Genomic DNA, 23,286 nt, shown 5'->3' with positions numbered 1-23,286 from the left:
CGATCTTTTTTATCATGAGATTTACATCTAAATTGTTTATTTGAATTTCAGGAGAAGTTGTATCTTGGAGTATTAGAATTTTGATTGGGTTTTTACTTGAGTTTGTTACTTATGGAGGTTTTAAAAGAGAAAAGGAGATGAAAAATATGGGAAAATGGGCAATTTAGTGGGTAAGTGTGACACGGTATGAAGATATAAAGGATTGTGAAGAGATCACAGTACGAGGTGAATATAATCTACAATTGAGTCTTTAAAGATGAGGTTGTTAAAATAAGGCGGATCAATATTTTGAATGAATTGGAGAAGCAAATGACCATCGATTTTAAGGTTGATTTGGGAATAGTTTATTAATAAATTTATTGGGAGTTTCTAGGTGCCACGATGATTCATTTATTTTGGTTTGTATAATGGAGAAGAATCTAGTGAGTGGTGAGAAGCAGATCATGGCTTTCGTGGAGCCTTTGGTGATCTTCTTGATCCTAATTGTCAATGGTAAAATAATTGCGTGCAAGCCTTTTTGGATAAAGAGTTCAGGGAATTGTTTTGGAACTTTGGCAATTTTTAACATTCATAAGCAGCACCAATTAGGGGTGTACAAATAAAACCGACAAATCGCACCAACCCGATAATTCGAGTCAAACCGAGAAAAAAAAACCCGACTATGATTTGGTTTGATTGATTTGGTGTTGGAAAAAAAAACTTATTTAGTTTGGTTTGGTTTTAACTAAAAAAAATTAAAACCAACCCAACACACACACACACACACACACACACACACACACATATATATTTATTTATTTATTTATTTAAATTTGTCAAGATCTTTGTTTATTAACAATTTAATAATAGGTTGGAGTTAAATTGTAGCCCACTCCTGTAGAACAACAAAATAAGCACAAGCCCAAAGCAAATTACACTCTAAATTTTCAATGTCATAAATTGTACGACTAAATCCCTAATGTCATTAGTTGTGAGTTCATTTCATGAAAGCAACCAGCCTTCAAATTCAAGGTTTGTTCAAGTCGTCATCGACAATCTCTGTTTAGGTTAAGTTCAAGCTTTGTTCCAGTCGTCATTGTCAGCCTCCATTTAAGACAAGTTTATCATCTTGATTTCAGGTATTATCGGTGACCTTTTAATTTGTTTTTCAACCTTAGAAAGAAAGAAAGTGGGAAAGAAAGAAAACTAGAACTTCTGTATTGCATTGAAAATAAAGTAGTTTGTGTTCCTCTATTTTTTTTATTGTTTATTACAGACTTTTGCTTTGATCTTGATATATACTTGATGGATGATGTGGTGAAGACCAGAAATTTTAATATCTTGGCATGGTGGAAAGCTTCATCTAGTAAATATCCAATAGTTTCAAATATTGCAAAGGATGTTCTTTCTATTCCTATTTCTATTGTTGCATCTGAGTCGGCTTTTAGTACAGGTGATCGAGTTCTTGATTCTTATCGGAGTTCTTTATCATCAAAAACAGTAGAAGCTCTTATTTGTACTCAACAATAGATACGGTCATCTTCCAAGGAATACAAGTTTGAAGACATGTTGGAAGAAGTCTAGAAAATTGATCAAGTTGAAGAAGGTAATAATTTATCTTCGATTAGTAATTAATATAGTTATTTTTGTGTATTACTTAATATTAAATATGTTAATTGTTTTTTTTATTTTAGAATATCCACACTCACCTTTTAGGATTGATTAGAGGGATAGTTAACTATAATTTTTTCTAGGATTATTTTTGGAATCTTAACTACTTAAAGGCAATTAAAAGAGGTTCTATTAGTTTCTTTACTTTTGTCTATAACCTTTCTGTTGAGCCTAAAGTACTTGATTATTTATAAATGTTTCAGGTATTACAAAAGTTTATTCCAAGAAAAAGGATATAACTGCAATGAATCTCCCAAAGATTGGAATTTGGGTCATTATGCCTTTACTAACATTCTGGAATATGCTCCTCGGGATTAAAATGTCCAACTTCTTAGAGTTTAATATATTCTCTTTTTGTTTATTTTCTATGACTCTTGGCCGTAGTGTCTACTCTTAAAATATTGGTGATAATTCATATGTAGAGTGCAATATAATTTGCAGTTTATCTTTTTAGCAGTCTATGACTCTTGGTTGTAACTATTTACAAATGTTTCAGGTAATTCTATGACTCTTGAATCCTTTTTAGTATTGTGATTGTAACACAAAATGGATGATCACATTCACATATTATCACCAATGGTTTAAGTTGTAAGGATTGATTAAATATCTGGTGCACTTCTATCTTTTTTTAAAGATGATGGAAGCATTTATGTATAACTTTAAGATGTAAGAATTTAACAAATGGTTCAAAGGAATGAGTAAATCTCTTGGTACTTCTATCTTTTCTTGAATTTTCTGGAAGTAATCGTTCGTATATGTTTGTACGCAGCATAATTTTACACATTCAATTTGCATGTTTTGAAGGATTATCCTATTCTATTGTTGGGCTTAGGCTTTTTTGAAAGATTTCATCAGAGATAGAAGAATACGATGATAATTGGTATCAAAGATTAAAGAAGAATTAACCCAAATAGTTGTCTACCTAATCTCTTAAACTAAAAATAGCCAGTGGAGAGTATATGCATAATTTATATATTATATGTGTATAATTATGTATAATGAATGTATAATCTATGTATATGGTTAGAAAAAGTAAACGGAAGGTTATGGCAAGGAAATGATTTCAGGTAAAGTTTATCATTGTCCATTCAATACTGGAAGAAAAAGAAGCACGCCTACAACATTAAAGATCTTGTGCAACATTCTTCAGGAGTGAGCAAAGGCTCAAAAGAAAGGTACTAAAGAAATATTTTGGAGTATAAGTTTATCGAAAAAAACCCAAAAAACCCAAAAAATCCGAGAAAAATCGAGATTGGAAAATTCGACTTTTGTTGGTTTGATTTGACCTATAGATTTAAAACCCGATATATTTGGTTTGATTTAGTTTTGATAAAAACCGAATCAACCCGGTTCATGTACACCCCTAGTACTAATAGTAAAGGAGAAGAAGAAATTAGGTTGTTTGAGAAAGTAAATGTCATTTAGCAGTCTGATAGTAGGCTATAACTATGTAGTTTGGCCACTATTTTCACTCTAAATTGGCTGCACTTCACTGATGTTTGAGCGTTAAATGATAGTAAATTGCTCTGATTGAGTATTTTTATACTTTGTAGGAGCAATTTCGGGCTACAATGAGGTTAAGGAGTATTTTGAGATAATATGGAGCGTTGAAGGCCAAGTAAAGGCTTATGGAGTAAATTGGGAGTTTGTTCGAGGATCGAAGGAGGTTAGCGCATTTAAAAAAAGAAGAACAAAGAAGAGTGCAAAAAATCTCCTAGGTGCGCGGCCGCGCACCGACCGTGCACTGGGCCGCGCAAGTCAGCAGAAACTGGCCAAAGTGCACGGCCAGATGCGCGGCCGCGCACGTCCCTCCAAGAAAAATTATTCCAGGGCTAAAATTATAATTTCAGAGGCGATTGTCCTTGACCTATATGAAGCCCAACTCTCCCAAAAAGAGGGTATCTTGGTATTTTTGAAGAACTTTGAAGGCAAGAACAGGCAAGGAGCAAGACGGAAGATTCAGAAACACGTTTTTATCTTTCTTTCTCCCTTTTTTTTTTATCATTGATGATGAATTCTTATGTTGTGATTGTTAAAATAATTATGAGTAGTTAAACTCTTTATTCTAGGATTTGATGGAACCTCTTGGAGGATGAATCTTTGCTGCGTTTAATATAAATTTACCGTTGAATTTTCTCTACGTGTTCAACTACGTGATTATTGTTGTTGATTGAAGGGCCATCAATCGGCTATACCTATTTAGTGTGTATTACTTGGATAGAGGGTACATATTTAGGTAGTTTTTAAACAACATCACTCCTAACATATATGGGGGATCAATACAGAGGGTTTAAAGGTGGGTTTAGGAATAACGAAATCTTGATGCGATTGTAGTGAGCGGTAAACTAGTACTAGCTAGCGTAATTCGGAAGAATACGTTTAGTAAATTGTTATATTTACTTGGAAGAGAATTACGACACCTAAAGTGTTCACGATTGGTAGAGAGTATCTAGGCGAATTTGTAGCAGACGTAGCAGGGAGGATTCCGATAAGAGGGGAAATCGTAACTCTAGATATTCCTAATCTTGTCTACAACAGTTTCTTTGTTAGTAATAAAATTTACAACTTTTTAATTACATTGTTAATTGTTAGTAAACACTCAAGTCATTATCCAATCTTGTTGGAAGTTGATTATTTGGCATCTTGCTGAACTAAAAGTTGTGATTAGTATGTTAATTTCCTGTGGGATTCGACTCTGGACTTGTAAACCGGATTATATTTGCAATGACCGCTTAGTCTTTTTTATAAGGCATAGTTGGGTGTGATCAAATTTTAGCGTCGTTACCGGGGAATTTAACGGTGTTATTAATTGCAGCAAAAGGAAGTGCTAGAATTCTTAGTGTAGTCAATTTTTTTCATCTTAAACTAAATACATTGAATTTCTAACATTTGTAGTCTTCGGTGTTACAGGTGCATGCCTAGAAACTCCTCAAGAACTGGTGAATTGTTCGACGCATTATCAGATCCTGAGAAAGCTTTTAAGGCATTGAATCATGCGAACAAGAAAGACAAACAACAACAGAATTCAATAGAACAAATCGAATCAGAAATGGATGACGGAATAGAAAATCCAAATAACAACAGAAACAATGCGAATGAACCAAACAATCAGGGTGTGGTGCCACTTGTACCAGAAGCATCCCTGTATGATTAGGCACAAACCACCACCGAAAATCTGGCAACTACAATTGCAGTCCCTCAGATACAAGCGGAGTCAATCCAAATCACGAACAACATGATACATTTGTTGCAGAACAAGGGACTGTTCTCAGGGTCTTACATTGAAGATCCTCAGCAGCATCTGAAAATTTTTCTCTCGATATGTGTCATGCAAAGGCAATCAAATGTGATACCGGAAGCAATAAGGCTGTTGTTGTTTCCATTCTCGGTGACGGGAGAGGCTCAGACTTGGCTCAATTCACTCCCCATAAATTCCATCACTACTTGGGAGGAATTAGTCAAGCAATTTTTGAACAAGTTCTACCCACCTAATAAGAGTATAAGACTGCCAAACAAGTTGACGAGATATTGAGCTTCAGGCAGAGACCAACAGAGACACTATAGGAAACGTGAGAGAGGTTCAAAGGTATTCCAGTTAAGTGTCCTCATCATGGCATTCCAGATCAGATGTTGGGGCAAAGGTTCTACATGGGATTGGCAAACAGCTTGAAGGCCAATGTTGATGCTTAAGCAGGAGGAGCATTTTTGAGCAAATCATTCAGAGAATGCAAGATTTTACTCGATAAAATGGCTCAAAACTCAGGATGGATGACAAGAGACCCTACGATCACTCTTGTTATTCACTCAATAGCTTTGGATCCAAACAACTCCATAGCTGTAAATATGGCCACTCTGATGATGCAAATGAGTATCCTCACCAAAAAGATTGATGAATCAGGCCAGAAGCAATAGGTACACATAGTTTATACGACTAATGGGGGTTTATGTACACCATGCATCAACCAACCATATGTATGCTTGTGGAGTGCGGAAGGTGTAAACCAGAACTATCAGGAGAATATGAACTATGTGGCCAACTATGGAGGACAACGACAAGGTGGTCAGAATTGGAGGCAACAGAATCAACAGTATAGACCAGCACAACAACAGTATAATAATGGTAACAATCCTGGAGCTATGAGACCACATGGTCAAGTTATGCCTTACCAAAGGCAGCATGGCTACAATTAGGGGTGTTCATGGTTCGGTTTGGGTTGGTTTTTTCCTAAAAAGAAACCAAACCAAGTAAGTCAGTTTTTTAAATATTGGAACCAAACCAAACCAATTAAGTTAGTTTTTTATCGATTCGATTTTTGTCAGTTTTTTGGTTTTTTCGGTTATTGATCGGTTTTTTCTTAAATATGAGACATACACTACCAAACGCATATTTCGGTGACTACATTTTCAACGTAACACTATTAAACTAATTGCTCTTTGAGAAATCTAACATTTAACAAGATATATTGATGATAATTGACTCAAATAGTGATGAATAATTTAAGTACTCAATTAAAAATTAATTATTTTTAACATGAAATAAATTCTTGTACTTAAAAAAATAAAACTACCAATCAAACTAGAAGGCAAAGAATTAGATTATTATAATAGAAAAGAACTAGACTAAAAATACAAATGACTAATATGTACAATAAAATTTCAAAAACTTTATATAAAAATATACATATATATAGGTGTAATAATAAATTTATATAGCTACTTTTATAGTCGGTTTGGTTCGGGTTTTTTCGGTTATTTTTTTATTAAAACCAAAACCAAATCAAATTTGATCGGTTTTTAAAATTTAAAACTAAAACCAAACCAAACCTAAAAAGTATCGATTTTTTTAGTCTGTTTGGTTCGATTTTTCGGGATTTTATGAACACCCATAGCTACAATCAGCAAAATCAGCAACTAGCTTATCAATAGCCTCAACAACAACAGATAGTGAAACAAGATGATGGGTTCTCCGAAATTAAAGGAATGCTGCAACAACTGATTGGGTCCAATGGGAAAATGCAAGAGAAGGTCGAAGCACATGACTCAGCGATAAAAGGCATTGAGATTCAATTAGGGCAGTTGTCCATGGCACTGAATAATAGCCCTCAAGGGACGTTGCCAGCAGACACGCATGTCAATCCAAAAGAGCAGGGCCCGAAGCAGCTTATGGCGGTGAGTTTAAGAAATGGTAGAGATCTTCATCTAGAGCAAGAAATTGCTCGCGAAAGCCGACCAACTGAAACACGTGTGCCAGTACCAATTGAGGTAGATGATTCAACAGGATTAGCAGAGGTGACGGTACAACATGCACCAGCTGAATCTAGCAAAGAAAAAGTGGTTGTGAAGGAAATTGAGCTAGTGAAAGAGAAGGCAGTAGAAACAGAGCCCGAGCAGGTTCAAACTCAAATCACAGGAAAGAAGCGGCCTCCAACACCCTTCCCCCAGAGATTGGCCAAATATTAGAAAGATGAGCAGTATAAGAAATTCATGGAGATGTTGAAGCAAATCTAGGTGAATATTCCATTGATTGACGCCTTGAAGGAAATGTCTGGTTATGCTAAAATGATAAAGGACTTGATGTCTCATAAGTTCTACTTTCAAGACTTGGCCACAGTTACACTGACTCGGACATGTAGCGCGGTTATGATGAGACCCATAGCTGAGAAGCTGTCTAACCCAGGGAGTTTCACAATCCCTTGCACAATAGGCAACTATGCTTTTGCTAAGGCACTTTGTGATTTGGGGGCGAGCATAAACCTGATGCCCTTGGCTATTTATAAAAGGTTAGGCATTGGAAGAGCAAGACACACACCCATGTTACTACAGCTAGCCGACCGAACAGTGAAGAGGCCCTCAGGTATACTTGATGATGTGCTGGTGTAGGTTGGAAAGCTTGTGTTTCCGGCAGATTTTGTCATTCTGGACTACCGGGTTGATGAGAAAATTCCCATAATTTTGGGAAGGCCATTCTTGGCCACTGGGAGAGCTCTAATTGATTGTGAATCTGGGTAGCTACATATAAGACTGAACGATGAAGAGATAACGTTCAATGTGCAGAAATCTATGCGGCGACCCAGTGATTTTTCTAACTGCTCACTGATAGAGGTTGTGGATGTGATTTTGGAGGAGTAAGATGAGACTCTGAATGCAAAAGACCCTCTAGCACCCTGCCTCATGAACTTAGAAGAAATGTATGGTGAGGACTTGGCGGAGTGGGTTTTGGTCCTTGAAGGGCAAGGGTACTGGAAAAGAGAGCTCGAATTCGAGCCCTTACACTTAGAAGAAAGAAAAACACCTCCAGCTAAGCCATAAATTGAGGAGCCACCACAGTTGGAGCTAAAACCATTACCGTCTCACCTCAGGTAAGCCTTCTTGGGACCTAAATCCACTTTACCTGTTATTATCTCATCCAATTTGTTAGATGTGCAGGCAGAACAACTTTTGCAGGTGTTAATGGAATGCAATACTGCAATTGGCTAGACCATTGCAGATATTAAAGGGAACAACCCGACATTTTGTATGCATAAGATTCTACTGGAAGATGGGCACAAATCTTCCAGAGAACATCAAAGAAGGCTGAACCCTAACATGAAATAAGTGGTGAAGAAAGAAGTGATCAAGTGGTTAGATGCGGGAATCATCTTCCCCATCTCTGATAGTAACTGGGTCAGCCCAATTCAGTGTGTGCCAAAGAAGGGTGGAATGACTGTAGTGCAAAATGAGAATAATGAGTTGATCTCAACTCGTACAGTCACGGGTTGGCGAATTTGCACGGATTATAGAAAACTGAACACGGCCACCCGGAAAGACCATTTTCCCCTGCCATTCATTGACCAAATGTTGGATAGATTGGCAGGGAGATCTCACTTCTGCTTTTTGGATGGGGGTACAATCAGATTTCAATAGCCCCTGAGGATAGAGAGAAAACGTCATTTACTTGTCCGTATGGCATCTTTGCCTTTCGGAGGATGCCGTTTGGCCTATGCAATGCACCGACCACCTTTCAGAGATGTATGTTAGCCATTTTCACTGATATGGTTGAAGATATTATAGACATCTTTATGGATGATTTCTCGGTGGTAGGGGATTCATTCGAAGACTGTCTTCACAATTTAAGAAGAGTGTTGAAAAGGTGTATGGAGACAAATTTAGTGCTGAACTGGGAGAAGTGCCATTTTATGGTACAAGAAGGTATAGTGTTGGGACATCGAGTGTCAAGTAAGGGTATTGGGGTCGACCATGCTAAGGTTGACATGATTGAGAAGTTGCCATCACCCACTTTGGTCAAGGCAGTAAGAAATTTCCTTGGGCACGCCGGTTTCTACAGGTGATTTATAAAGGATTTCTCTAAAATTGCTAACCCAGTATGCAAACTCCTTGAAAAGGATCACTCCTTTGTGTTTTTTGATGACTGCAGGTTAGAATTTGAGGAACTGAAGAAGAGACTGGTGACTGCACCAATCATCGTTGCACCCAACTGGGAGCAACTGTTCGAGCTCATGTGTGATGCGAGTGACTATGCTATATGAGCAGTTCTGGGGCAGCGAAAGGACAAATTGGTGCACCCAAATTACTATACAAATAGAACGCTAAGCGGTGCATAACTCAATTATACCGTGACTGAGAAAGAGATGTTGGTTGTGGTGTTTGCATTCAACAAATTCAATTTGATTGGCTCAAAAGTGATTGTTTATACTGACCATGCAACACTTAGGTACCTGATAGCAAAGAAGGAGTCAAAGCCACGCTTGATCCGTTGGGTTCTTTTGCTACAAGAATTCGATTTGGAGATTCGCGATAGGAAAAAGGGCAGAGAACCAAGTGAAAAGAAAGTAGAGGTAAAAGATATAACTGAGACATTCCCGGATGAACAATTACTAGCAGTGGAAATGGAGAAGGCGCCATGGTATGAAAACATTGCAAACTACCTGGCGAGCGGTATTATCCACTATGACCTTTCCTCTATCCAAAAGAAAAAGTTCTTTTGTGACTGTCACATGTATTATTGGGATGAGCCTTATCTGTTCAGGATTTGTATTGATAACATGATCCGGAGATGTATCCTCGAGATAGACCAATCTTCTATTTTGCAGGCTTGCCACGCGTCAACATATGGTGGCCATTTCGGGGGAGTAAGGACAACTGCGAAAGTGTTGGAGTTGGGCTTCTACTGGCCAACATTGTTCAAAGATGCACACTTATGGGTGAAGGGTTGTGATGAATGCCAATGAACAGGGAATATTTCCTGCCGACATGAGATGCCTATGAACCAAATTTAGGAGGTAGAAGTGTTTGATGTATAGGGAATCGATTTCATGGGGCCTTTCGTCAGCTCATATGGTAACAAGTACAAACTCGTTGCGGTGGACTACGTGTCAAAATGGGTGGAGGCTGCAATGCTCCCTACAAATGATGCAAAGGGGGTAATCGATTTTTTGGGAAAGAATATATTCACCCGATTTGGCATCCCAAGGGCAATAATCAGTGACGGAGGCAGTCACTTCTGTAATCGTGCCTTCGCCAAGTTGTTAGAAAAGTATGGTGTACGCCACAAGGTTGCCACCCCATATCATCCACAAACGAGTGGGCAAGTGAAAGTATCGAACACAGAGATAAAGAGCGTTTTGACAAAGACTGTGAATGCTACACGAACAGATTGGGTGAGAAATTTTGATGATGCACTATGAGCATATCGTACCGCTTTCAAAACTTTGATTGGCATGTCACCGTACAAATTGGTATTTGGGAAGGTGTGTCACTTACTAGTGGAGTTGGAGCATAGAGCCTTGTAGGCATTGAGGTAGTTGAATCTCTACATAAAAGAGGCGGGTACAAGTAAAGTCACTGAGTTGGACGAGCTTGATGAGTTTCGCTACCAGGCTTTTGAGAGCGCAAGACTATATAAGGAGAGAATGAAGATGATGCATGACAAAAGTATTATTGAGCGGAACTTTAAACCTGGAGATATGGTATTGCTGTACAATTCAAGAATTGGGTTATTTCCAGGCAAGTTGAAGTCAAGATGGTCGGGACCATTTCGTGTGGTAGAGATGCATCCAACTGGAGCCGTCGAGATTACATCGGAAGATGGCTCTCGCAAGTTCAAAGTTAATGTACAAAGGCTAAAACATTACCAGGGCATGGTTGAGGAAGCCAAAATGACCTCGACCGTGTACTTGAAAGATCCCCGATAAGGGATAACCCCAGTTGTGCCGCGGCGTTAAATCAGGCGCTTCTTGGGAGGCAACCCATGGGTTTATTGTAATTCATCGTGCCGTGACGTTAAATCAAGCACTACTTGGGAGGCAACCCAATATTTTTTGTGTTTTCATTAATTTTCGTGTTTGATTTTGAATTGTGGAAGTATTGACAGGTTTATCAATGTACAGGGATGAATGTGTGCAGGGTGGAATGGTTTGGGTGAAGAAATCAATTTGAAGAGGGGCCAAAAGTGGCATAAGTCGAGAAGTTGATACTTCAAACGTGTGCGGCCGTGCACTGACCTCGCATGTGGCCGCGTACTGACCACGCACCGACCGTATACTGGGCGCCGTGTTTTAGGGTATTTAATTGGTTTATTTTATTTTCTTTTATTTTATTTTCTTTCTTCTTTCTTTGTTTTTCTTTTAATAAACAACCCCCATTCCCCTCTCCTAAATCTGAAACCCAACTCTCTAAACACAAGAAACAAAACGTCCAACCCTTCCCTTCTCCCCAATTTCAAAATCAAAACCCTACACCTTTCACCTCATCTCTCCTATTCCATCACTTCCCAACCCAAATCCTCACAAGTCCTCTCAGGTAGTATGACACCCTCCAAGAAATGAAGAACCACATGTGCCTCTTCTAGTGGTCACACAGGCTCATCCCGATTGCGGGCCTCGACCAATGAGCCCCAGTATGATAGTACCAAGTTCGTATCAAGCATGGCCCAAGAACGTTTTGGTCATAAGGCTCCCAAGAAACCCATACTGGAGAGGGGAATTGATATGGGGTCCCTCCAAAATGACTGTCCCAATATGTATCGTGAATTGGTTTGGCGCGGGCTGGGTATATTCTTTGAAGAACCTGATGAAGCCAATTTAATGATTGTGTGGGAGTTTTACGCAAACTAACCGGAACATGTGAACCATGTCTGCACGGTACGACAGAAGAATGTGGATGCATCTATAGAGGCTATTAGGAGGGCTTACCGGTTGCTAGTGTTTGGGATAAATCCTGAAGCGGAGGACTATTATGACACCTATAGCAGAGAACCAACCTCGTGGAATCTATTCTTTAGAACAATATGTGTGCCCAACAAGGAAGTAGTGTAGATTACGCGGGGGCGGAAGTTTCATTCGGGATCGCTTACCTTTGAAGGGAAGTGTTGGCACTATGTCATCGATAGCCGCCTGCTGCCTTCTTCTAATACCACTGAGGTGAATGGTCCCCGGGCTGCACTGATCTGGTGTTTTACCAATGGCCACGATTTTGATGTGGCTAAGGTTATTCACGACGAAATGTTCATTCACTGTCCAGTGCAGAGGTGTGGGTTCTTCTTAGGGTTGTGCATGGATCGGATCGGATTTAGCATATTTTGGATCGGATTTTCGGATTTCGAATTCTAGAAAATGCAATCTGAATCCGATCCGAATTAATATCGAATCAGATCGGATTTTAAAGTTTGGATCGGATCGAATTTTCGGATTTCGGATCGGATTATTATGCCTCAAAGTTGCAAACTCATATGTATATTTTCTTTGTAAAAGAGGCAGTACAGTAAGAAAAATTCATGTTTATACAATTATGAGAGTACTATGGTGCCAATAGAGCTAAATTCATCAATTGTAAAGGTAATAACTTGGAGGAAAATGTAAAAAAAGTACTAATTATCCGAATTAAAGTTTAAAATTTATATATGCCCTAATAATTTCGGATCGGATCGTATTAAAATTATACCAATCCGAATCCGATCCAAAATCCAAAATTTTAATAAACACAATTCGAAATTCAATCCAATCCGAAATTCGAAATTGAACGGATCGGTTCGGATTTTAGATATCCGATCCAAATGAATAGCCCTAGTTCTTCTTTCCTTCCTTAATCACTAGATTGTGCCATGCGGCACGTGTACCGGAAAACAATAACTTGGATGGGAAAGTTAGAAAAGAACAGAAGTTTCGGGCTGATAAAGTAGTAATTGGGAAGGATCGTGTTGCACCCGTTGAGGCAAATAGTGATGAGTCTGATGCTCCATATGATGGTAATGAAGGGCAAGCTGAGGCTGTGGCTGCTTCGCCCCCGCACGAGCAGGTTGCTGAGGGAACATCGGTTGTCAGATGGGACACGGGAATGACAGCCTTAGAGCAGGAAATGGCAGGGTTGCGTACGTCTGTCACGGACGTAGGAGCTAGAATGGGTGCCCTTGCTACCCAAAATGCAAAATCTGAGAGGAGAGTCATGGCATGGCTACATGCACTTGGCAGGGCTTGCTATCTCAACCCCGGCACTGTCTCGACCAGGACTGACTCTATCAGGGAAGTCCTTTACCTCGCATTTTTTCTTTGTGTGACATGTGGACATGCCTCCATTTAAAGTGTGGGGTGGGGGAATATCTTGTATTTATGTTGTATATATATAGTAATGTAGATTAGTATTAGTTTCTTTGGTTAGTTGAATATATAAAACAAATGAATGAAAATTTCAAAAGTTTCGACTTTTTCCGACGATGGATATCATTCGGCGGGTTTCTTGAGGGATTAAAGTCGAGTAAAAATAAAAGATAAAAAGATTTTCTTTTATTGGTAGTGTATCAATTCCCCCTTGGTTTTTCTTTGGGTCGCGGTTTTTTTTCAAGGATTTCGTTTGAACCGGATGTAGTTAGTTTTATTTTTTTAGAAGTAGGAACCCGTGGGCTATAGGCTGAAATGAAAATAGGGTCTCTCAACTTCGTTATACCTTGAGAATAGCGAGTGCGGTAGTGTGACGCTTAGGTTCAGTTATTGACTCTTGTATATGTGCCTTAAACTGTATGTTCTTAACTTGGCTTAAGTGCTTTGACTAGACTGTTTTGATGATCCAATCTAGAGTGAGTCATGTGCCATGTGTGTGTGAGGTTTGTTGTATTCTGTGCATTGCATTTGATGTCTAGAACTTGCCCCATGTATTTGCAAAGCGAAATAGTAGTTTTGTTTAGTGCTGGAAGTGATATAGGTGTTTCTTTGTTGAGCCAGATATGTATATTTTACCCGCTTAATTATTATATATCGTAGTTAAACCCTTTGAGCATGTAATCATGTTTCTTTGGCAACCACATTACAAGCCTTACTCCTTTGTTTAAATTAACCATCTATTTGAACCTTTTAACCTCTCATGAGCACTTGAATTGTTATGAACTTTGTAAAAGTTAAAGTGTGGGGTGGTTGGTTTGGCTTTTGAGTGGAACTAATGAAATAAGGAGAAAGGTGCACTGTTTTGGAAAAAAAAAGTAAGAACCACTTGAATTGAAAAAGAAAGAAAAGAAAACAAAATAGTTGTATTGTTGTGCTTGATGTAAATATTCCCTGATAAGTGGTGAATCTTGATGTAATTTTGCTTAAATAGTTGGGAGTTAATGTATATTGATTTGAAGGCGGAGTATTGTTTGACATAAGTGTGGGGTTCCGACTGCTAAAGTGTATGTATTAAAGTGCTTAAGGAGGTGTAGTCACTCTTATATCTAAATGTATCCTACATGTCCCGCAGCTTACATTACAATTAGTTAAAAATCCTACTTGATCCTTGACTGAATGAACTCAATTAGTAGAGTATTACACTACGGGTAAGCCTATGGTGCATCTTTTGTGGCACATGAATGTCGTTTCTGAGAGAGAGTGAATTTTGTCTATCTTGAAGTTCCTAATTGTTCATGAATTTTATTAATTTTGGAACGATTCTCTTATGTTGTGGGAGGGCACTTGATTCATGAAGGAAAGGTAATTCTTGACCTCTGTGTTAGAGTAAGTGAGTAAGTTGTGAATAATGCGTGATGCTTGTGAGTCAATTTTTGAGGTGAAGATGTTACACTACTTTGCTTGGTCTATTTGAAATATTCTTGGTATTATGAGTTAGGAAAATCGCTTAGTGAGGTTGTGTCTATGTAAAGTGTAGTTTGTTTGCTCGGGGACGAGCAATAGTTTAAGTGTGGGGTATTGATAGTAGGCTATAACTATGTAGTTTGGCCACTATTTGCACTACAAATTGGCTGCACTTCACTGATGTTTGAGCACTAAATGATAGTAAATTGCTCTGATTGAGTATTTTTATGCTTTGCAGGAGCAATTCCGGGCTACAATAAGGTTAAGGAGTATTTTGAGATAATATGGAGCGTTGAAGGCCAAGTAAAGGCTTATGGAGTAAATTGAGAGTTTGTTCGAGGATCAAAGGAGGTTAGCGCATTTAAAAAAGAAGAACAAAGAAGAGTGCAGAAAATCGCCCAGGTGCGCGGCCACGCAACGACCGCGCACTGGGCCGCGCAAGTCAGGCAGAAACTGGCCAAAGTGCGCGACCAAATGCGCGGTCACCTGCCCAGGTGCGTGGCCGCGCACGTCCCTCCGAGAAAAATTATTCCAGGGCTAAAATTATAATTTCAGAGGCGACTGTCCTTGACCTATATGAAGCCCAGATCGCCCAAAAAGAGGGTATCTTTGTTTTTTTGAAGAATTTTTGAAGGTAAGAACATGCAAGGAGCAAGACGGAAGATTCGGAAACGAGTTTTTATCTTTCTTTCTCCCTTTTTTTTTTATCATTGATAATGAATTCTTATGTTGTGATTGTTAAAACAATTATGAGTAGTTAAACTCTTTATTCTAGAGTTTGATGGAACCTCTTGGAGGATGAATCTTTGTTGCGTTTAATATAAATTTGTCGTTGAATTTTCTCTACGTGTTCAACTACGTGATTATTGTGATTGATTGAAGGGCCCTCAATCGGCTATACCTATTAAGTGTGTATTACTTGAATAAAGGGTACATATTTAGGTAGTTGTTGAACAACATCACTCCTAATGTATATGAGAGATCAATACGGAGGGTTTAAAGGCGGGTTTAGGAATAACGAAACTTTAGTGCGATTGTAGTGAGTGGTAAACTAGTGCTAGCTAGCGTAATTCGGAAGAATACGTTTAGTAAATTGTTGTATTTATTCGGAAGAGAATTACGATACCTAAAGTGCTCACGATCGGTAGAGAGTATCTAGGCGAATTTGTAGCAGACGTAGCAGGGAGGATTTCGATAAGAGGGGAAATCGTAACTCTAGATCTTCCTAATCTTGTCTACAACAAGTGCTTTGTTAGTAATAAAATTTACAGCTTTTTAATTACCTTGAACACTCAAGTCATTATTCAATCTTGTTGGAAGTTGATTATTTGGAATCTTGTTGAACTAAAAGTTGTGATTAGTACGTTAATTCCCTGTGGGAATCGACTCCGAACTTGTAAACCGGATTATATTTGCAACGACCGCTTAGTCCTTTTTATAAGGCATAGTTGGGCATGATCATAGTCATAGAAGTGACTATTCTTTGTTCCTCTCTTTCACTTTTTTGGATAAAATTTTCTATTCTTTGTTTCATATTTTGGCATGACATTCAAGTTTGGCTTCGATTCGCACATGTGACATAACATTTCAACTTTTTTATTCTAAGAAGATTCCTAAATTTATCTTTGTATTAGAATGATAGTAATATGTATGATACAAAACACTAGCTAAGTGCTGAAACTAATTCATAATTACGATAAATAAGCACTTACATGGAAGAAAGAAATATCAATTTTAATATAAACTGTAATTATGGCCAATATTTTGGCTAATGGAGTCCATCTCACATAAGTATAAGTATCTTTGCAAAGTGTAGACTTTGTTGGCAATATTTTTTGGAATCCAAAAATATTGCATTGTATGTTGGACATCATTTGCACAAGTTGTATCTCTTCTTTTACACCTAAGAGGCCAAGACTTTTTTTCCTATAAAAGGGAAGGCAATTAGTTCATTTTAAATACACCAACAAGACTTGAGTCTTCATTTCTTGTTTCTTCATTTCTTCCTTTATTAAGAGTGTTTTGTATGAGAGTTAAGTGTTGGGAAGCACTTGTGTGAACCCTTTCTTTAGAATGATCTTGTGAAGTTATTCTCTTAGGGTATTTGGGATTAATTAGCGTGTTTACTGTAATTTTGTACTCTTATTGTTATAGTAAATTGCTCCTCTCCGCTTGTGGACGTAGGTTACTTTGACCGAACCACGTTAAATTTGTGTCTTCTTTATTTACTTTAATTGTTGTTGTTATCAACTTCCATTGTCTTTGTTATTGCCATTATACCGTTGTTTGGCTATATTCCGTACTACCCGGGTTCCCGATCCTAACAATTGGTATCAGAGTCGGATCTAACCAGGTTAGTTTCAATAGCCAAAATGACTCTAATAAAGACCTATGTTGAGAAATTTGACCGAAGTGCAAACTTCGAAATGTGGCAATTAAAGATGGAAGCTATCCTAATTCAGGATAGCTTAGACTTGGCATTGCAAGGAAAGGAGAAGAAGCCGGATAAAATGAGGGATGGGGAGTTTGCCGTCATAGACAAAAGGGCAAAAGCAGGTATCATTTTAAATCTCTCAAATGAGGTTTTACGTGAAGTTTCTGTAGAAACTACAACCAAAGGCATGTGGGAAAAATTAAAAACCTTATATATGAAGGGGACAATGGAAAATAGACTTTACCTGAAGCAAAAGCTTTATACAATTCGTATGGGTGAAAGTACTTCTATTCTATCTCATCTTGACATCTTTGATTCCATTCTTATGGATTTGAGTAATATAGATGCTGAAATTAAAGATGAGGATCAAGTCGTGTTACTGCTTTGTTCTCTACCCCCATCTTTTAAGCATATAAGAGATAATATGCTTTATGCAAAGGATAATATCTTTTATAAGGATATTAAATCTATCTTAAAATCAAAAGAACAGATAAATAGTAATATTACTGGGGAAGCTAGTGGAACTCAAGCGGAAGTTGGCTTGTTTGTTAGGGGCAAATCTGACTCCATATCCAGATATAATAATTTACAGTATCGCTATTGTCATAAGAAAGGTCACAATATCTCTGAATGCTATAAATTAAAAAATAAAGAAAAGCATAAAGAAAGAAAATATGAGCACAAAAATGCTGACACTGCCGAAGCTAGTGTAGCAACTAATGAGATTGAGGGAACTATATTTTTAGCAACTGAAACTAGTTTCAGATTAGACAATGAGTGAATTTTAGATTCCGGTTGTTCATATCATATGTATCGTAGTAGGGACTTGTTTTCTACATATGATTCAGTTGCAGGTGGAGTTGTCCAACTGGATAACAATGTTACTTGTAACGTTATTGGCAAAGGTACAATTCGGTTCAGAATGCACGATGATGTGGTGAGAACTCTCACCGATGTTAGATATGTTCCTAAGTTGAAGAAAAATCTCATATCTTTGGGCACTTTAGAATCCCTTGGGTGCAAATTCACTAGTGAAGGTGGAGTTTTAAAAGTTTTTCAAGATGCTCTTGTGATCATGAAAGCACATAGATCTGGCTCGTTGTATACTTTATTGGGCTCCACTGTTATAGGCCCTACTACAGTTTTGGTATCAGACAACTTGTCTGATTTTGATGGCATTAAATTTTGACATATGCCCATTTGGGCTTTTGCGGAGAAGGTGGAGCAAATTTACTGTATCAGCCAAAATTAAGCCAAGGTGGAGATTTATAATTATGGCCAATATTTTGGCTAATGGAGTCCATCTCACATAAGCATAAGCATTTTTGCAAAGTGTAGACTTTGTTGGCAATATTCTTTGGAACCCAAAAATATTGCATTGTGTGTTGGACATCATTTGCGCAAGTTGTATCTCTTCTTTTACACCTAAGAGGCAAAGACTTTTTTGCCTATAAAAGGAAAGGCAATTAGTTCATTTTAAACATACCAACAAGACTTGAGTCTTCATTTCTTGTTTCTTCCTTTCTTCCTTTATTAAGAGTGTTTTGTATGAGAGTTAAGTGTTGGGAAGCACTTGTGTGAACCCTTTCTTTGGAGTGATCTTGTGAGGTTATTCTCTTAGGGTATTTGGGATTAATTAGAGTATTTACTCTAATTTTACACTCTCTTTTGTACGCTTATTGTTATAGTAAATTGCTCATCTCCGCTTGTGGACGTAGGTTACTTTGACCGAACCACGTTAAATTTGTGTCTTCTTTATTTACTTTAATTGTCGTTGTTATCAACTTCCATTGTCTTTGTTATTGCCATTATACCGTTATTTGGATATATTTCGCACTACCCAGGTTCCCGATCCTAACATAACCTTATACCAAAAAAGAAGATAAAGATTGGAAGGGAAGTATATCGTAATTCTCATAGTAAGACATTCAAATTTTCTTCAACTTCTTTTAAAAAGATCAAAGAATTAATTGATTAAGAAAATATGTATATTTGGAATCTGATTAATCTATAGAATTATTTTATGTATACACACATATATAATATATCAATTTTTAATCTTCTTTATGCCAATTAAATTTATAAAAAATATTATATCAAATAATACGCTATTTCTATCTCTTATGATTGCACGAAGCGCGAACATATTAACTAGTGAGTAAGATTTTAGCGTGTCCTTAAAAAAAAGGTTTTCTGGTGAGTGGTGGACTTTGTTCTGTGAAATTTTCATTTGTTTTAAAGTACCATGTAAAATGAGTGTAATTTTAGATAAGAATGCCAGTCTTTCAAATTAAACTAATTAAGGCATGCTCAAGATTGTTTGACCAATTACATCGTGCTAAGATTAGGTTTGAGATATAATAGAGATCTTTAAAGTTTGGATTCTGCAGAAATTTGAAACATATAATAGGTCATATTTGGGCGGAAAATAAAGGTGTTTTTTTACAAGTTGAGTGACTCTCCAGCAAAGTAAGACATAGAATTAAATTAGATGTAAGTTGTAATTTTGTTAGGTTTATCTTTGTATATATTTATATAGTTTAGTCGGCGTTCAGTTGAATTCCAGCCTGCACATGGAGTTCTTTGGGTTGTTTTATTTATTTTCAGTTTTAAAAAGAAATTTTCCATGTTAATCGTTTCTTTTCTTTTCTTTTCTTTTTCTTTTTTGCAACTTGATAAATAATAAAATAATTTGTGATAAGTTATGCTATTTTGAGTTTTGATGATTTGCCAAACAGTCTCGAGGAACCAGTTAGGAACCAGTTGTGATAAGTTTCTTCGGCCTTGTTATGATATGTTTCTTCATGTTTTGATGCCCGACCAAACGTTCTCGAGGAACCATATAGGGACCAGATATAATCAGTTTCTCAGTAGTCGTACAGTCAACTTTACAGCTGTAAAAGTTGTCTCACTGTACCAACTGGCAGCAGTGCACCGCTATTTGCTAGAGGCCAAATTCCAAAAGATGAAATATCCATATTTATTCTCACATGCTCTCTCTCATATATAAATAACGTAATACAAGGTTTGACCTAACACTTGTAAATGTGAAAATCACATTCTCTCAAGTGCTAGCTATAACTGCTCTCAAGGTGTATTCAAGAACAAAGCTATTTACAAACTCAAGGATCATATCCCAATACTGAAAATGTTTAAATCCTTAGGTTTGTTGAGTCTTTGGCATTTGTTTTTTACTTGTAATCGTACACTACTTTCGAGAAATGCTTTTGTAGGATAAAGTTCAACCATTGTTGTTTTGGTTTTCTTGACTAGAGTTAGTCAAAGGTGTGTTTACAATGGAGTTATTCTAAGGGGCGAGAGATTAAGAGTTTAATTCCTAGATTGCAATATGTTGAAGTTATTCGGTTTAGTGGAGTTGAAATCCTACTTTAGTAGGCCGTGGTTTTTAATCCCTTAAGCAAGAAATTTTTCACATAAATATCGTGTGTGTTTTTACTTTATGTCTCTTTGCTGTGGGAACAGACTGGTTCTCCATACTGTTGGGTGGATTTCTAGTTTCTATCAATTTGGTATAGAAGTGATTTCACATATTTGGTGATAAGATTTGATTTCAAAATTGAAAGAAATTCTAGGCACATAGATCATTTTAAAGGGGCAAAAGGAAAGAATAGAGGCCTAGATTTTAACTTTTGGAAGTTCTTGTAAATTAATTAAAGTTTCTTTTGGAGAATGCTGTAATTATATAGCTAAACATTCTTTGTGATAAATTATTATACCTTTAATCTTAACAACATATTGAACATTACACTAAAAGTTACAAATATATACTCTAATAGCAATAGAGTTTCTTCTAATTTAAACCTATTTAATTTGCTTATGATCATCCATGCCACGACAGATCTAAGAGAAATTGTGATATAGTTCAAATACATAACAGGAAGAAAAGAAAAAGAGGAAACAAAGAATTGCAAAATGCATTCTGCATATATATAATTGAAGTTACATACGTTTTTGACATACATAACAAAAAAAAATCAAAATTAAATAAAGAAATTCAAGATTCAAGCGATTACTATGGCTTGTTAATTTTGCCAGAGTTGGAGTGATGAGAAACTTTATGCCTAACAGCATATCCATTAAACAGAGCTAAAGCATTGCTAGTAATTTGTGCAACATTAAGAACCTTAGCTTTAATTGTAGCTTTTACTTTACCACCTAATATTTTGTAGCCAGATATTCCATCCATGCAAGTGAAGGCATCAGTTAATACTGTGCTAAGCCAAGTTTGAACATTACTCCTATGCCACATAAAATCATTTTCCTTATCTAAATTCAAATGGTGAAGCTCATGGACCGAGTTGGAAAGTAGGGAAACACCATCTGAGATTTGATCTAAACAACTTTTCACCACTTGATAATCTTTAGCCTTTGTTTGTTCGAGTTGTTTGCAAACCTTATTCAGGTATGCTTTTGCGTAGATAGCCTTAACTAAGCTCACATGCAACGCTGCTCGAGCTAGCTCTTGAGGTTGAGATGTAGAAGTGACGTATTTTGACAAAGAAGTCATACATAGCTTCGGATAACGAGTGCGCCTGCATTGTGACAACACCAATTTGTTGGCCTGAGGTTTTGAAAGACTAGCACTAGTGCCCTTCACAGCTCCAACAAAGGAGAAGATAGATATATTGAAGAAAAATAAAATTAGGAAAAGGGTAATTTTTTCCATTGTCTTTTGGGTGTAGAAGGAAGCAAATGGTATAGTTAAATGTGTGAAAAGAGAATTCTTTACAATTGTCTTGATTATTGATGTGGAGAATTGGGCTATTCAGCAATGTTAAGTTTGTGAGAAGATTGCTACGGAGTTATTGTGTTTATATAGAAACGGGTTGTCACTTGTCACATACATAAAAGTTGACTTCGTTTCCTTTAATTTAATGAGTTTACACGTGCAAGAACTTTCAAAGAACCAGATGCAAAGTTTGCGATTAATTTTTGTCAGAGCAATTGGTTTATTATGTTTCGATTTACTTAATTATTTTGTCAATACAGTGTTGGAGGACTTACGAAAAGTTACCTATTCGTGGCTTTGCCTCATCTTTTCTTGCCACATTTTCTTTAACAACTTGGATAGGATTACAGCTCGCTTTGGTATTAAAACAAAAAAGTTTCGTATATTAGTACTAGACTAGATGAAAGCAAAATATTAAGTACATCCCATAGTTATGCAAAATACTCATATTAGTACTAAGATGAAATTATATAATGAAGCAGCTTCATTATATCATAACTCCTTCAAACTCCAAGCTTTCATAATAATTAATGGTACTGTAACCTACTATCATAAGTTAAATAATGTAAAATATCTTTTACGTTGTCATATATATAACTTAAATTTATAATTGTTTTACATCTGCCTCTAACAGGGACGGGAACTACAAACCTCAAAGCTCAAATTACACCCAGATGCTATTGAGTTGGTAATTAAGTCGGTTGGCAAGTAAAATCGGTAAATTAAACTGATTAATTAAAAGATAATCTGATTTTACAAACAAATGAAAATTGGTTGTCTGGTAAGAGTGATGCCAACGGTTTGATTAGCTTGTTCGGAGCACGCTTCCTCATCCATGAATACCGCAACTTGTCTCAGACAAAATAAATAAATAAATAAATAAAAGATAGAGTAAATTGCTGACCAACATCATGCTTGTATCAACCTAAATTATTTATTCCATTGTATTCATAAATCTTAAATATATAATAAAGTTTAATGCGGAGATCTGAGATCTCATAATTCAGATTGTTACGCCCTTTATTATTTTGACGATCAAATTTGAGAATCCTACCAGCCATTTTTTAGGTTTAAAAGTAAATAAGAAAGCTTCTTAAAAAAACATAAGAATATGCATACCTGTTTTCAAAATCTTAATTTTATGTGATTTTGGGTTTCAATATCTAAATTTAGAAGATGGTAGATGGTCATTGTATTTTAACGAAGCTGAGGACACCTCTAATGTAATAACTGGAAGTTCCTTATAGAGTTATAGTTATCAAAAAACCTGAACTTGTTAAGTTGATAGCTTCTTTTCAAACTAATGTTCTCATTTCCGCGAAAAACACTTTACTCTATCGTTAACTTAGGTTTGAGAATTTTGTAGAACAAAACAAAAATAAAAATAAAAATTGAGT

General features: G+C 36.7%; 2 protein-coding genes and 1 long non-coding RNA gene across 3 annotated transcripts; 2 read left to right on the top strand and 1 right to left on the bottom strand.

Moving 5' to 3' along the window:
- The first annotated feature begins 903 nt into the window (after positions 1 to 903).
- LOC104119007 (uncharacterized) lies at positions 904 to 2,169 on the top strand. Its single transcript, XR_011410725.1, has 3 exons — positions 904 to 1,118; positions 1,433 to 1,585; positions 1,854 to 2,169. It is a non-coding gene; the product is annotated as an uncharacterized lncRNA (long non-coding RNA).
- A 3,501-nt stretch (positions 2,170 to 5,670) lies between these two features.
- Positions 5,671 to 7,659, top strand: LOC138906566 (uncharacterized). Its single transcript, XM_070195646.1, has 4 exons — positions 5,671 to 5,805; positions 6,592 to 7,041; positions 7,159 to 7,374; positions 7,531 to 7,659. The coding sequence occupies exons 1-4, from the start codon at positions 5,671 to 5,673 to the stop codon at positions 7,657 to 7,659; spliced, it is 930 nt and encodes a 309-aa protein (XP_070051747.1).
- Positions 7,660 to 21,063: 13,404 nt separating this feature from the next.
- LOC104119015 (21 kDa protein-like) lies at positions 21,064 to 21,925 on the bottom strand. The gene has a single exon (XM_009630403.3). It carries the CDS (start codon positions 21,824 to 21,826, stop codon positions 21,173 to 21,175), a length of 654 nt encoding a protein of 217 aa, XP_009628698.1. The 5' UTR covers positions 21,827 to 21,925; the 3' UTR covers positions 21,064 to 21,172.
- Between the last annotated feature and the right edge of the window lie 1,361 nt (positions 21,926 to 23,286).

Source organism: Nicotiana tomentosiformis, chromosome 1, assembly GCF_000390325.3.
Source record: "Nicotiana tomentosiformis chromosome 1, ASM39032v3, whole genome shotgun sequence".
Lineage (NCBI taxonomy): Eukaryota > Viridiplantae > Streptophyta > Magnoliopsida > Solanales > Solanaceae > Nicotiana > Nicotiana tomentosiformis.
The sequence above is the reverse complement of the archived record's forward strand: the minus strand, read 5'-3'. Positions and strand labels throughout refer to the sequence as shown.

Excerpts from the sequence above, each read along its gene's own strand:
- LOC104119015 (XM_009630403.3), bottom strand. The coding sequence starts at position 21,826 with ATGGAAAAAATTACCCTTTTCCTAATTTTATTTTTCTTCAATATATCT.
- LOC138906566 (XM_070195646.1), top strand. The coding sequence starts at position 5,671 with ATGAACTATGTGGCCAACTATGGAGGACAACGACAAGGTGGTCAGAAT. Across the intron at positions 5,806-6,591 it reads CTATGAGACCACATGGTCAA|ATAGTGAAACAAGATGATGG; the intron begins GTTATGCCTTAC and ends CAACAACAACAG. Across the intron at positions 7,042-7,158 it reads TAGAAACAGAGCCCGAGCAG|GTGAATATTCCATTGATTGA; the intron begins GTTCAAACTCAA and ends AAGCAAATCTAG.